General features: G+C 45.6%; 3 protein-coding genes across 3 annotated transcripts; all 3 read right to left on the reverse strand.

Annotated features, from left to right (window-relative positions):
* Nucleotides 1-1,951: 1,951 nt before the first annotated feature.
* On the reverse strand, nt 1,952-5,578 carry LOC116431563 (DDB1- and CUL4-associated factor 10 homolog). The gene is made up of 6 exons (XM_076373157.1): nt 5,422-5,578; nt 4,365-5,357; nt 4,090-4,203; nt 3,656-4,025; nt 3,370-3,585; nt 1,952-3,286 (listed from the first exon to the last, which is right to left on the reverse strand). The coding sequence occupies exons 2-6, from the start codon at nt 4,559-4,561 to the stop codon at nt 2,213-2,215; spliced, it is 1,971 nt and encodes a 656-aa protein (XP_076229272.1). The 5' UTR covers nt 4,562-5,357; nt 5,422-5,578; the 3' UTR covers nt 1,952-2,212.
* Nucleotides 5,579-5,783: 205 nt separating this feature from the next.
* On the reverse strand, nt 5,784-7,485 carry St2 (Sulfotransferase 2). The gene is made up of 7 exons (XM_031987413.2): nt 7,313-7,485; nt 7,048-7,251; nt 6,859-6,955; nt 6,591-6,747; nt 6,411-6,531; nt 6,253-6,347; nt 5,784-6,169 (listed from the first exon to the last, which is right to left on the reverse strand). Coding segments are annotated over exons 1-7 (987 nt in total). The 5' UTR covers nt 7,314-7,485; the 3' UTR covers nt 5,784-5,857.
* Nucleotides 7,486-8,121: 636 nt separating this feature from the next.
* Nucleotides 8,122-12,602, reverse strand: knk (cytochrome and DOMON domain-containing protein knickkopf). The gene is made up of 12 exons (XM_031987410.2): nt 12,321-12,602; nt 11,344-11,563; nt 11,157-11,265; nt 10,774-11,012; nt 10,476-10,644; nt 10,287-10,398; nt 9,963-10,099; nt 9,765-9,900; nt 9,507-9,696; nt 9,079-9,434; nt 8,830-8,937; nt 8,122-8,766 (listed from the first exon to the last, which is right to left on the reverse strand). Exons 1-12 carry the CDS (start codon nt 12,394-12,396, stop codon nt 8,579-8,581), a joined length of 2,040 nt encoding a protein of 679 aa, XP_031843270.1. The 5' UTR covers nt 12,397-12,602; the 3' UTR covers nt 8,122-8,578.
* Between the last annotated feature and the right edge of the window lie 218 nt (nt 12,603-12,820).

The raw sequence follows: 12,820 nt of genomic DNA on the forward strand, positions 1-12,820 counted from the left end.
TGTAAATGAGAAGAGGGCGCGAGCGACGATCAGCTTGTCTCCGTCGGTCGCTCCGGGAACTATTGTCCGACTGGAACTGGCGGCGAACGACAAAATGGCGGATCGCGCTCCGCGAACACTGGCTCTGTTTCAGGTGCGATGGGGAAGTTCGTCGACGGTGTTCCGTCACCGTCGAAGATAATCCTGCTCGCTTCCTCGGCGATGGAAATGGTAACTGAGTATCTCGTTGTGACGACGGTTTCCGTCACGAACAGAAACACCGGTCGTCGTTCCTCTTCCGTCGAACAAAACAATGGTTAAACCGTTCCGATGAACAATTGCACGATACTCCGATTCTAGGCACGATTATCCTTCGAAATTGACAAACTCCGTATAACTTCATCCCTCTCTTCGTCTCACATATACACGTTGAACACACGCTTTCTCTCTTTCTCTCTCACTCTCTCGCTCGCTCTCGTTCTCCGTTCTCTCTTTGTCCTTGTCTTAAAAGTAAACTCCCAAAACTTGCGAAACGCCGGTTCCGTTATTACACATATTATTATTACACGTATCTAATGCCGACGATGTATTTACATATGTTACACGATTCATTTCTTCCCAGCTTCGAACGATTACGAGAAATCGTTAATAATCATCAAGGGTTTGCCTCGCGATCCTGCTTCGCACGGATAGAAACGCCAATCGTTAACTTTATTATACGATTCCCTCGACGTTATCACGTATTAATATATTAGCGTTTAATATATTAATAATACAACGCTCTTTTACGATTATTACAAAGAAAGGACACGGAACATCCGAGTACATGCTGTCTCGAATTTCCTCTCGATTACTCATGTTTCTCATTTTCCCCCTGATCGCTTCGAATCGCTCAGAAGTAAACGTCACTCCCATTGCTCGACTAAAATTTGTCTGCGCTCTCCGTCTCTTCTTCGCTTTGATCTCGGCATCACTCATTCTTTCTCTCTTCTTCCATGCTCTCTCATTCTCTCTTTCTCCCTTTCTCTCTTCCATTTCTGCGACTTCCGCCGGGAAGTCTCGAACCTTGGCGAGTCAATTACGCGAGGTACAGTCACATCGAATATGATCTTCGCACGGTTATTTCATGTTCAACACGCTTACAGCTAGTCACGCGATTGGTTTACGCGGCTAAGAAAAATTTAATACTTAAATATTATACGCCGACGATACGTTCTTCAGCGAGGGTCGGAATTGGCATTCGTCGTTTGATGGTTCGACGTTCAACCCTTCGCGCACATAAATTGTGTCGTTTCGTATTCAACATTGTTCACTGTTATCTTTGTTCCAAATGTTCCACGGCTATTCGGATGTAAACACGGTACAATCATCGAATGAAGGGAAATTAAGACTTGTAAAAAATCTAATGCACGTTTAATTCGAACACTTTTCAATGAAAATGGTACTTGAACCTTCAGAAAATAGAGGCAACATCCACTGGACGAATTGTCGCGAACGACGCGAATGGGCAGAGGGCTTTTGATCGTTCCGGTAAGTCTCGAGTATAGAAAAACTGCTGCAAACGTGAAACGTACAGTCGATCGAAATTCGAATGAAAACGAGTCAGTCTCAAGCTGGATACGGGGAGGATTCGCGCGGGGCATCGCTGGCAATGCCCCGACGGAAGTATGTACAGTTCTGCCGGAGGAATGTTTCTGAGATACAACTGTTTAAAAATTAATCGCTTGCTCGTGCGTGCTTCGTGGCGATACGAAAGACAAGTACTCTGCCGTGAAATCCGTCACCGAGACGTGATTGTGTCTATCACCGACGTCGATAGAAAGGAAAACGGGAAAGAAATACTACTCGTGATCTGATCTTAAGGAACGTAACGATACACCCGGGAAGGTGGGAGGGGATACGGACTGCATGCTAATGACTTTGAGAGAAGAAAAGAAAAACAAAAACGGAAAAGAGAAGAAGAAACGGCAAATCATGTACACGTACCTATATTTACGTACAGGGCGTTCTAACGTGTTTACAAACCTATTGATTACCTCGAGACGATTTGTCTCCCCCGAAATTCGAAGAGAAATCATCCCCGTGGTACTAACGAGTTCACAAATGTCTATCTGCAACCCGTGCAGCTGGACACCCGCAAATACAAATCATCGAGATTTGTTCCCGAAGAGATGAATTTCATAACAAAAAGACAAAAAAAAAAGAAAGAAAAGGAAGAGAATGAAGATCGATCTTACTGAACTACTGGCTCGTGCCAGACGATTTTCCCGCTGAGGCAGCCGGAGACGAGCAAGCAATGCCTAGGGGAGAACTTCGTGCTGACCACGATCCCGGAGTGGCTGACGTTCGTCGCCAGCTCGTGCAGCTGCACTGACTCGAACGGAGGAACACAATTGGATAATTCCGAGCAGTCGCCGGAGAACGCCAGCAACCGTACACCGGAGCCGAACGGTGAACATATCAACCGTCCGTCGGCAGAGAAACACAACTCTTTAATATAACCGGAACCTACATTCGGCTCTTCTATGTAGTGCGTTAACCTAGGCCTGTTCTGGTGAATCATTCGATTCCTCGGTATCGCGTACATCGTCTGTTGGCCCTGTCTGTTCTGCGTTTGTACCCTATTCCTATCACCTATAATCACGACGGTGTTGTTGCTCGACCGAGAGAGCCAGTCCCGCTCTCTCCGAAGCCTGGCCTCCCTGATCGCCACGTGAGCCTCCCACACGTCCGTCGTGCTCACGTGCAGCTCTATGTTGCCCGTCGGGAAGTTGTCGATCATGTTCGGTCTTATGTAATTCACGAGTGAATTTGGTCGCGGCGTGCTGAAGTCCAGCACAAAGTCCCTGTCCGTGTCGATGGCGGCCTCCTCGTGTATGCTCTCGTTCTCGCTAGTGTCCATGTAGAGATCCCTGTTCTCCTGTCTAGCCTCTTCCCTATCGCCACCCACCCGGGACTCGGATGAACCGGAGTTCCTCGAGAAACGCGAACTTCTCGACTGCGACCGTGACACTCTGCGAGAAGAGCCTTGTCCACCGGTCCTCCAGGGCCTAGGCGGTTGCGCGTTTTCCGATGAACCGTGCGAGTTCGAGCTCGCGTCGGACATCGTCGTGTGGAGCACCCTGACGCGATTCGGACTCTCGATTAAAAACGATGACGTGATACCTGATCGTGACGGCTGGGGTTGCTGGAAGTCCTCGAATTCGTCCACATTCACGTCGTTGAACTGGGGACCAGCCTCCTCGCCCTCTTTGCCTTCGTCACCGGAGTTGGAGTCGCGCTCTTGTATGTCGTGGATGCACGTCCACTAAGATGAGAATGGTTGCGATTGAGGGATTGCGGTATAAAGGGTACTGGAAATTGGGGCAAGTAATATGTTTGGAAACGAACCTCGGACTTTTCTCCGCTGCTGACGTTCCTGGACAGTGCACACCATCCCTGAGGATGCACCTGCAGGCTGGATATTATCTCCGCGTCGTCGCCGACTGGGAAATCGGTTAAGAATTCTACTCGATTGTGAGTGCGGGAATGGGAGAAAAGATGCGTGAAGCCCGCGACGTATGGTATCGTGGTTTGAGAGGATTGCATCAATCGGTATATGTTTGGCTGAAATTGAGACAGACTGTTGAGTTACATGTGAAAATTAAGGATAACGTGATTGATAGGCTCAACGTACTCTAAATCCTGCTAGATCTTGTGACAGAGTTTTTAACCTAAGATTGTGTATAATAATGAGGTATCCAGAAGTGGTGCTGATCAACATCTTGCTAGCATCTGGACTAAGTCTAGTTCGCATCAGTCCATTTGTGTGAAACACACGAGTATGGAGAATACTATTTTCGGTAAATGTATTGATGTCCCAGGTGTATATACTACCATCGAACCCACTGGTTAACAGCAAGCTATCCTTGGGACTGTATTCTATATTCTTAACCCAATTTGTATGTCCATTAAGAGTTCTAATTCGCTGCTTTAAATTCCTGGCATCCCAAAGAGCAGCTGTACTATCGTCTGAACAAGTCGCAAACATACGTTGATCTAGAAACCTGTCAAATAAAATAATTAGCATCAAGTACATACAAGTATCAATAATCAGTAGACACTACACACCTAACACAGTTGACACAATCGTCGTGAGCATTTTCTATCGCATGGATCAATCTCCTCCTCAAGGGATCGAACATTAAAATAGTCTTTCTCTCACATGCCGCCAACAAGAGTGAACTATAAAACAATAAAAGTATAATATCATTCTTATTAAATTATTCTAACAAGTAACCACACCAAATTACTGCTGACGCGCAATATTGCCAACGAATACTTTGTTGCAATGTTGTGCATCAATACCAGCGAAAACTTAGAGCCGAACAATTGACAACACTAACCCATCCGGAGAATATTCCAAGTTAAAGACTCCGCCGTGAGTAGCAGGGGACAGTGCGTGGTCCCAAGAGGTCACTGGCTGTATAGAAGAGTAGAGCGTTTTATGAAAGCGATCAGCATGTCCTAGTGGAAACCTTATGCCCAGTTCACGCTGCCTTAACCACAGGCTGTTCGGCTGCCTGGTTCTTATCTTAGGCATTTCACCCGGGTGTCAAATTCACCAGCATTCAATCCAATATAATCAGCAGCTCGAAAACGACAGAACACTTGGCGAACAAAGCCGAGAGGAGAGAGGAATTTCGTATACAGAGAATTCTGGGATCCCCGTTCTCAATATTTTCTCCCGTTGGACAACGTACCGTCTTGACGGACGTGTTCCGCTCGACCGACGAAAATTCACGATATATTTCCCGATAAAGAGAATACCATCAGTCACCGTGTATCTCGAGATGTTCCGGGTTATACGAGAAACGTTCGTGCAGCACTTGCGACTGCTTAGGTTAAGCGCGGAGATGCGACCAGCGGCCGACGTTACACGTGACTCTTGACAGACCCGTTCTCGTTTCTTTCCCAGCCGATGATCCCCGACGAGACCGTGAACGGCGTAAATTACAGGCCGATGTGTCAATGCCGCGTGCAATGTCAGACTCCGGATGGATTTTAAAGGAACTTTAAACACCTGACACAACACGAATCAACGCCATCTTTGCTTTGACATCCAACGTCGTGCGTGTCGGGACGAAGAGGACTCGGCGCGACTCTCAAATCCGGCGACGCGACGACAAGTAGATTCTCGTCGCGCGAACATTAACAAATAAACGAAACGAATCGCTGTTCCATTCTATTCGAAATCCACTGTTCCCCGTCGTCTTCTATTTCACAGCCGAACGTCTCATTAAAAAATAACGGATCGTCTAGTTATTTATACTCATCCGAATCTCACCCAACAAATACATCTATACGTTTCAACAAATACGCTCAACAGATTTCTTCCACTAAAATATTTATTCTCCAATAAACATTCAACTTTATTGCCGACCTTTGTACAAAAAAACGAACCTCCATTCCAGTCGCTTTTATTCAGCTCCGTCGCCGCGTGTAAACAAGTTAACAATTTAATCGCACGAACATAGGAGTCCGAATCATTCGAAATCAATGACCATTAATAGAAAACCAGTCCCACGTCGGGAACAAAACGTGTCCAAGCGCGGCGGCGTAAGCGACAGGCGTTAATTAATCGTCGCCGCGTACACGTCACGCGGACATTTTCCCTTAATCGTCCGATATATATTTTTCTTTATCGCGAGGCGGGACGCGCGTCAGCGCGCGATACATTTGCATACGCGCGTCGTTATGTAATGCGTCCGTTACACATCGATCACGGATAACAACGATGCGAGACGACCGAGAGAGAGAGAGAGCATAATTATCTTACGCACTGGGTCCCGCGCGAGGTCTGCTCGCGCGGATCGCGGTTTACATATTTTATTTGATTTCATTCCTCGTCGGGGGACACGGTGTACTTGTCGGGATCTAAATCGGTCCCGCGAAGACGTTCCTCGGTCCACTCGTCGAATCGCCTGGCCAGTCCCTCGGACATGTAGTTCTTCCAATCGCCGACCTTACCTTTCCTTATGAACCTGTTGTCCTGCGGCACGTCCTTCTCCCGCAGGATATTCTCCAAATTGATCGCGGGGTTCGCCGCCATCTTGGAGAACTCGAGGTGCTTGCAGAGCTCCGTGATCTGCGGCTTCGTCACGGTTTTCCCGAGGAATCTCGCCGTTCTCTCGATCGCTTCCGCTTGGTTCTGGAAACGCAACGATCGAGGAACACCTGACGCTAATTACGCCGCGCCGCGTCATCGGCCACCCAGAAATAACCCGCGTGTACCTTTTTCATTTCCTCGTATGTTAAGAACAACAGGTTTTTATTGTTCCTCAGCGACCAGAACTTCAACACGTGGTCCCAGTACGATCCCATCGGTGCTAATAACGAATAAAACGGATTAAACGCGTTTTGTCCCGTACGATTTACCTTTTCACACTCACAATTGCCTGTCAGGAACAATTCAGCGAAGTCGTCGAAGCTGCCATTCATGCCGTGGAACGTCCTGCAGTAGTGGTAGAAGCTGACGCACGTGTCTTTGGGGTTCCTCGAGACGTAGACGATCTGAAAGATTCGCGTGGTGAATGTGAGGTTACAGTTTCATAGATAATTCGTGAACGAACCTTCGGTTTCTTCTCGTGGATCTGTCGAGGCAACAGCTCCAGAGGGAGGTGAGTCTTGATGTATCTGGGGCGCTGCATGTTCTCGACGTTCTTCACCGAATCCCCTAATTTCGCGAAGAAGTCCACGTAATCTCCGGCGACCATTAGGCTCGAGGCCCTTAAACGAACAACATTCCATTCAGTGTAGTAATTGTACGATCTTCTGATTGCAGGAAATCTTTATATGGCGACGATAAAGTTCTACGATTACTAAGAAACGAATGCTTACTCGAGCAATGGGTTGCGTACGATTAACAAAGTCTGCGCGTTTTTGTAGTCGAAATCGTTCCCGATGCACCACACCATCTCCTGCGCCCAGTGGCTGCCTGCGATGCGCGAATACAAAGGGAGAATATTCATATGCACATTTGGAGAATAGTATTGAATAAAGGGAATTAAATGATTTATATGTATTCACCGGTTCGTGGGTATGACACCATCCACACGTCGTCCTCGTAGACCTCCATGTCCCGTATCCTGCTCCCATAGAACACAAAGTGAGGGGGCAGTATGCAATTGCTAGGTTGAACCCTGAGGAAACTGCATTTCACTTGAAATATCTTGTCCAACTTCGCTCCTACGTCTCCCTCGATGGTGGTGAAAGTAATTGGCTTCTTCTCCACTATAAAGAATTTCGATTTCAGAAGATATTCGTCTCGTGATTGTATTAAATAACCACCCACTTGTTGATCCAAGGTTTCGATCCGATGAACACGTTCCTCTTGCGATGGACGAGATGTTTGTACGGCTACAGTTTTCACAGAAATGTCCACGAGCCTTTTCTCCTAGTGCTCGTATCCCGATGCTTTTTCTCTCTTTTCTCTTCTTCGTCCGGAGCAACTTTCGATTCCGGAACTTTAACGTCCACTTGATCGTAAATCGTTTCGGCTTGGCGGAGGGCTCAGCTGTCAGTTTCCTATATAAAATGAGGGCATTGAGACGTAGTAAGTACTGTTATGTTCGACACGTTGCGACGTGTCTCTCGAGTGTCATTCTATTGAGAGGAAGAATGATAATTGAATGAAAGATCCGTTAATAACGCGTTTGAATCCTCATTTTATTCTATTCGCTTTCTCGTTCGCCGAGATTTCACTTTCGGAGAAAGTGGATGTGTTCTCGGTATGAAATGAGAGAATACGGAACGCAGCTCGATACAGGTCACGCGACAAATTTCAGCTTACGAACAAATAAAGTATAATTATTCTTTCGAGCGAAAGGAGTAACGAATTTTTATGTTACATTTTGCATTGAATAATTGAAGTTCATCGAATTGCATGCGCGGTTATTCGGGATTTTCAAATTTCGTTCGTGCAAACTGTAAACGCGTCATCTGACGATCTCAATTCTAATTGTGTAATTCAACGCCTATGTAATTATCTATAGTTGGTCAGCAAGAGGAAACGAAGACTTTCTTTTTCTTGGGTACTTTTTCTAATTTTCGATGGTTTCTTCATAAGAGTAATTAAGCGCTACTGTGGGATCACAGTGGTCAATAACTGTATTTTATTATCGCATTTTCTGGTGGAAATAATAACAATATTACAGTCTAAAGATAGTGTAGGATAATCACATGCGTTTATTTATCGCAACACATTTAATTCCAATCTTAATCGTAAAAAAGAACTTAAATGTATGATATAAAGTACGAGGCTATAAATATACCTACTATAAATAAAAGATGTTTTATTTCCATGACACATTAATTTCTTGCGTGAAACATGAAATTACGAATGCTGCTAAGATAAATAAACTACCATTAAATATTAAGAAATCAGACGAAAAAGTGCATGATCGATGACGTTAGCATTCTACGCGTACAGATGAAATTTTTCCTTTATCTCTCGTGTAGGAACTAAACGGTCTACAATCGAAAATCTCTTCATCTCAGTCAGTGAACGTTCGCATAGCGAGGAGCAGCGATTAATCTCGACAACAACTTATATCTAAATTTATAACAGACGAAAAAACACAGCCGTTAGTCCCACGAGGAACGACAATTTTTGCGAGATAGCGTCGCTCCTCGAGTAAGCGTCCACCACGTGGATCTTCCAGCCCATGTTGGCGTGGGTGAACGAATTGTAATAAACTGTGTCCGGCCACGTTGAATTCGGGGTAACTTCCAACAGTCCACCTTCGCCTATCAACGAATTACACATTTTTCAAATGTCACAGAGCGCAGAAGCAACGATATTCACTTTACCTGGTTCGCACGTATGCACTAACGTTCTATTGAAGTGTCTGAATGTCAAGAAATCATCGTCTAATCTTCTGTCTCGATCGTCGTGCTTGCTCAAACAGAGTGGACCAACTGGAAGAAGTGTTCATCGTCAGTATATATATAAATCATTCTCCATATAATCAATTCAATAAAGTATTGCTATAATATCATCTGTAATACATTATTTCTTCAACACTAATATATTAGAAATTGATTAATGGCTCGACAAACCAGCGGTAGGTCTCGGTTGACCACGTCTAGTAAACTCAACGCCAGCCAAAACCCTGATTTTGCTTTGCGCCGCGTCGCTAAGCCTATCGTAGCCGCCGTGTGGTTCATCCGTGATGATCAACGGATGATACAGATTCGGGCTGTGAGGATTATTGCCTCCGTGAACACGGAAATTGTAAGTTAACCCCCGGCGGAGGTACAGTTCAGGAACTAACTGTCCCTCGATGTACCAAGCCAAACCCGTGGCAGTTTGTTTCGTTATCCCTTGGTAACCCTTTTTGCCTCCAGACGGGCCAATGGTAGCTTTGAATGTCCTGATGCTTCTGTCAAATATTTCCGCCTTGTCCCAGGGCTCTCTAATAAAAAAGGACAATCCCAATTAACTCTTATTCTGTTATAAATGTATCTCATAGAAGTCTTTTACTCACATTAGAGACTGGTCGTCCTCAGTAAAGTCCATACAAGTGTTCTCAGGCTCTGATCGACCCAGTTCCACTTTCAAGTCGTTCTTAGGGTATAGATCATGGAAAGTAGGCTCATGGTTCTCATCCAATTTACCCAGAGCCCACACTATGTAAACAGGTCGATCTGTAGGGTACTCTTTATCTCCCGGATCAGCTGTAATTTAAGAGATTCTTGATTCAGTTCTCGTTTCTTCGATTTCTGATCATCGATCCTAGACTTACAAGAGTTTAGAGTACGCCTGTAATTGATTATGTTGATCCCGTCTGCCCTGACAGCGGTGTACAGCTGATTGTTGTCCAGACCACCGAACACTTCGTCCCTACAGACTCCTCTGTACTGTCCAAGAACTTTCCCGCACTGTTCCGAACACAAGCAAATTTATTCTATCTAATCTATGGTTGATTTCTAGAAATACTTACTGGTGCTTTCGCGGTGACGTTGTAATCAACGACGTATCCTCTGGTCCCATCCATATAAGCGACCGCAACGTCCGCACCTTCCATTCGGCTCGAAGTCTCCGAACCGGAAAGTCCGAACGCCATATACTCATTTTCGTCTGAAAATCATTAGCATTATGCAAATTGTATTGAACACTTTAACTGCCGAGTCCTTAACTAAGTAGAATTTAGAACTAAAGAACTAAGGGTTTGTTAACACCTTAAAATAGAGTTGTTATAGCTTGAGTAGATTATTAACAGATATACAAAGTGTTAATATTTAGAAACAAATGATTAGCAACTTACCGACTTGCCCAGCCAACTGAACAGTGATCTGAGGACCAAAGATCTCCCAGCTGACTTGAAACCGTTTGTGGAGTTGAATGCAATTCGGCAGGGTTTGCGTGTGCTTGATCACCTGTACTTTGATCGGTCGTTCAATGCTACTATCGCGTCTAATCGCGGGTATGATAAGGAATTAAAAGAATATGTTACTTTTACGAGGGACGGCGGCACGTTCAAGCCGTCTGGAATGATAACAGAGCCGTAATTCGATTTGCTCTTCACGTCGAACACGCTCAACCAGTCGATGTTGAAGACTGTCATATCTCCGGGTAGCTGAATCACTATATCTTCACCCTTATACACCCGTATTGGCTCTAAACTGGAAGCATACAAGAGGAAAAATGTCTCCATGCGAACAGGCCGCAAAAAAATTGTACAAAAGTTATAAAATAAATTGATTACCAAACAAATACTATTTATTGTAACAGAAAAAAAGAATAATACTCACTAGCCATACTCATCAGGAACTTTAGTTCCTTTGCTAGATGGCTGAGGTCCAAGCCCAACCCAGAAATAAGTATCCGTTCCTTCTCCATCATAGGTGAATTCAGGTATCTTGATAGTCTTCGAGTCCATAATCAGTAAAGATTCGGAGGAAACCCCATGTGACCGTTTCGTGAATTGCGAGATCTTCTGCGGTGCTGGTGGGTCGAATTCCTCGGGAATATAGACATCGCCGAACGTGTTCTGAACAATTCAATAATTCCCTGTTATACTCCTCGAAAGATATTTAAATCGCAGCTACTTAAAATAAGGTTTATTCCTCGAAATAAAATTTCATCGTCATTTAAAACGAAATTTCAAATAACTTCGTTACTAATCTCGCAATACCTGACTCCCTAGATCGTACACGGCGAACCATTTTATGTCCGTCACTTTCTTATTGTCCGGCAAAGTAAGAGTGAAATCCTTATTTAAGTATCGATTGAGGACGTTCGTTCTGAAACAAAGAATCCGTTATATAATTTTCCGGACCTTAAAAGTATTGTTCTAGCGCATTGTAAAAGCATGAACTGACTTTCCCCATTCGTCGGGCACAATGAAGCCCTGTGGTCCAGGCCGATTCGCCGCGCCAGCCCAGAAGAACGTGTCAGCCCCGTTCCCATCGTAACTGAAAGACGTCAGCAGCAACGTGTACTCGTCGACAACGTAAACGTCACCGGCAACCTGATGATGGTACGCGTTCAACTTGCCCAGGTACTTGCCTTTGTACACCTCACCCTCCTCCTCGGCGAAACCTGTTTCAAGACCATTCAATCGTGACTCACGGATCTATTAAGTAGTCTCGTCACGTATCGCGTGGTCTTATTATAATTACATATAAATAACGCTTAATTGTCCCGTTACGAGTAATCGGGAGAACTCATTGACGACCGTGAAACCGCGTGAACTCTTTGTCTCGCATCAGGGCCACCGCGAGAGAAAGGGGAAAAAGAAATCTGTGCAGCATTCGCGAGAACTGGATCACCGCGTTCCGACTGCATTCCACTTCGCCCCGCAATTTTTTGCTATTCAAATCGCTAATTGAGCTCGCTCGCGTCACGCAGTAGGATATTCGAGGACACATTTAACCACTTACGTTCGAAAGGTGCTGCAAACTATAATCAAAACTCTCTTACGAAAAGAATACTCTTAAACTTTGGTTCTTCCGTTCAAACTGATTCGATTTAAAGTGTCGTTCGTAAAAGGCGAGCGTAGAAAAATACGTTTCTATGAGGATGTTAACATACTGAAGCATTTACAATTAGGATAACAGTAGAAAAGGATTATTCGACTATCCAAGGCACAAAAGACCAAAGAAATTCCATCGATCGAGAGGAACCTCTGCCCGGAAATTCCCGAAAACTGTATCAGTCACTCGTGACGCACGGAGACTTCAACGCTGGGTAACGAAACGTCACTCGACACCGTTCGCCGCTCGACGATCGCTCGGTCGACGCGCGCCGACGAAAATCACAGATTTTCTCGCGTGAAAACGATCTAGGAGCAACGTACCACTGGCAGGAAACAGCACGCATGCCAGCACGGCCGCGAGAACACGCGTTATCCACCACCTCGTAACATCTGCCATCGCTTCATCTTCCTCGAGTCGTCCCGAACCTCTCAGGAACCGTTCCGAAACTTGCCGTGCGCGATCCCGTTCCGTTTAACGCGCATGGAAACACGAAATCCCGATTGGAAAGTCCCGAAAAAAGTGACCAGGGAGTGGAACGAGCGACGTGCACCGCAATGGACGCGGTTCCGACTCGCTCTGAACGGCTTTGCGCCTCTAGAAAGTCGACTTGGCGCGTCTGAACGGTTAGTATACCGTTCCCCGGCTACCTTGGCACGTGTTCCCGCGTGTCGAGGAGAAAGTGTGCGTGTTCCAAGAGGCGGCCGGATCGGACACGCTGTCCGCGAACGGTTCGGGTCGATGTCATTCGGGCTGTCGTCCTTCCCGTGGCCATTAACTCGGAATGCGAGCCGCGGGGGAACGAACGGGAAAGGTTCATGAA

This window comes from Nomia melanderi, chromosome 13, assembly GCF_051020985.1.
Source record: "Nomia melanderi isolate GNS246 chromosome 13, iyNomMela1, whole genome shotgun sequence".
NCBI classification, from domain to species: domain Eukaryota; kingdom Metazoa; phylum Arthropoda; class Insecta; order Hymenoptera; family Halictidae; genus Nomia; species Nomia melanderi.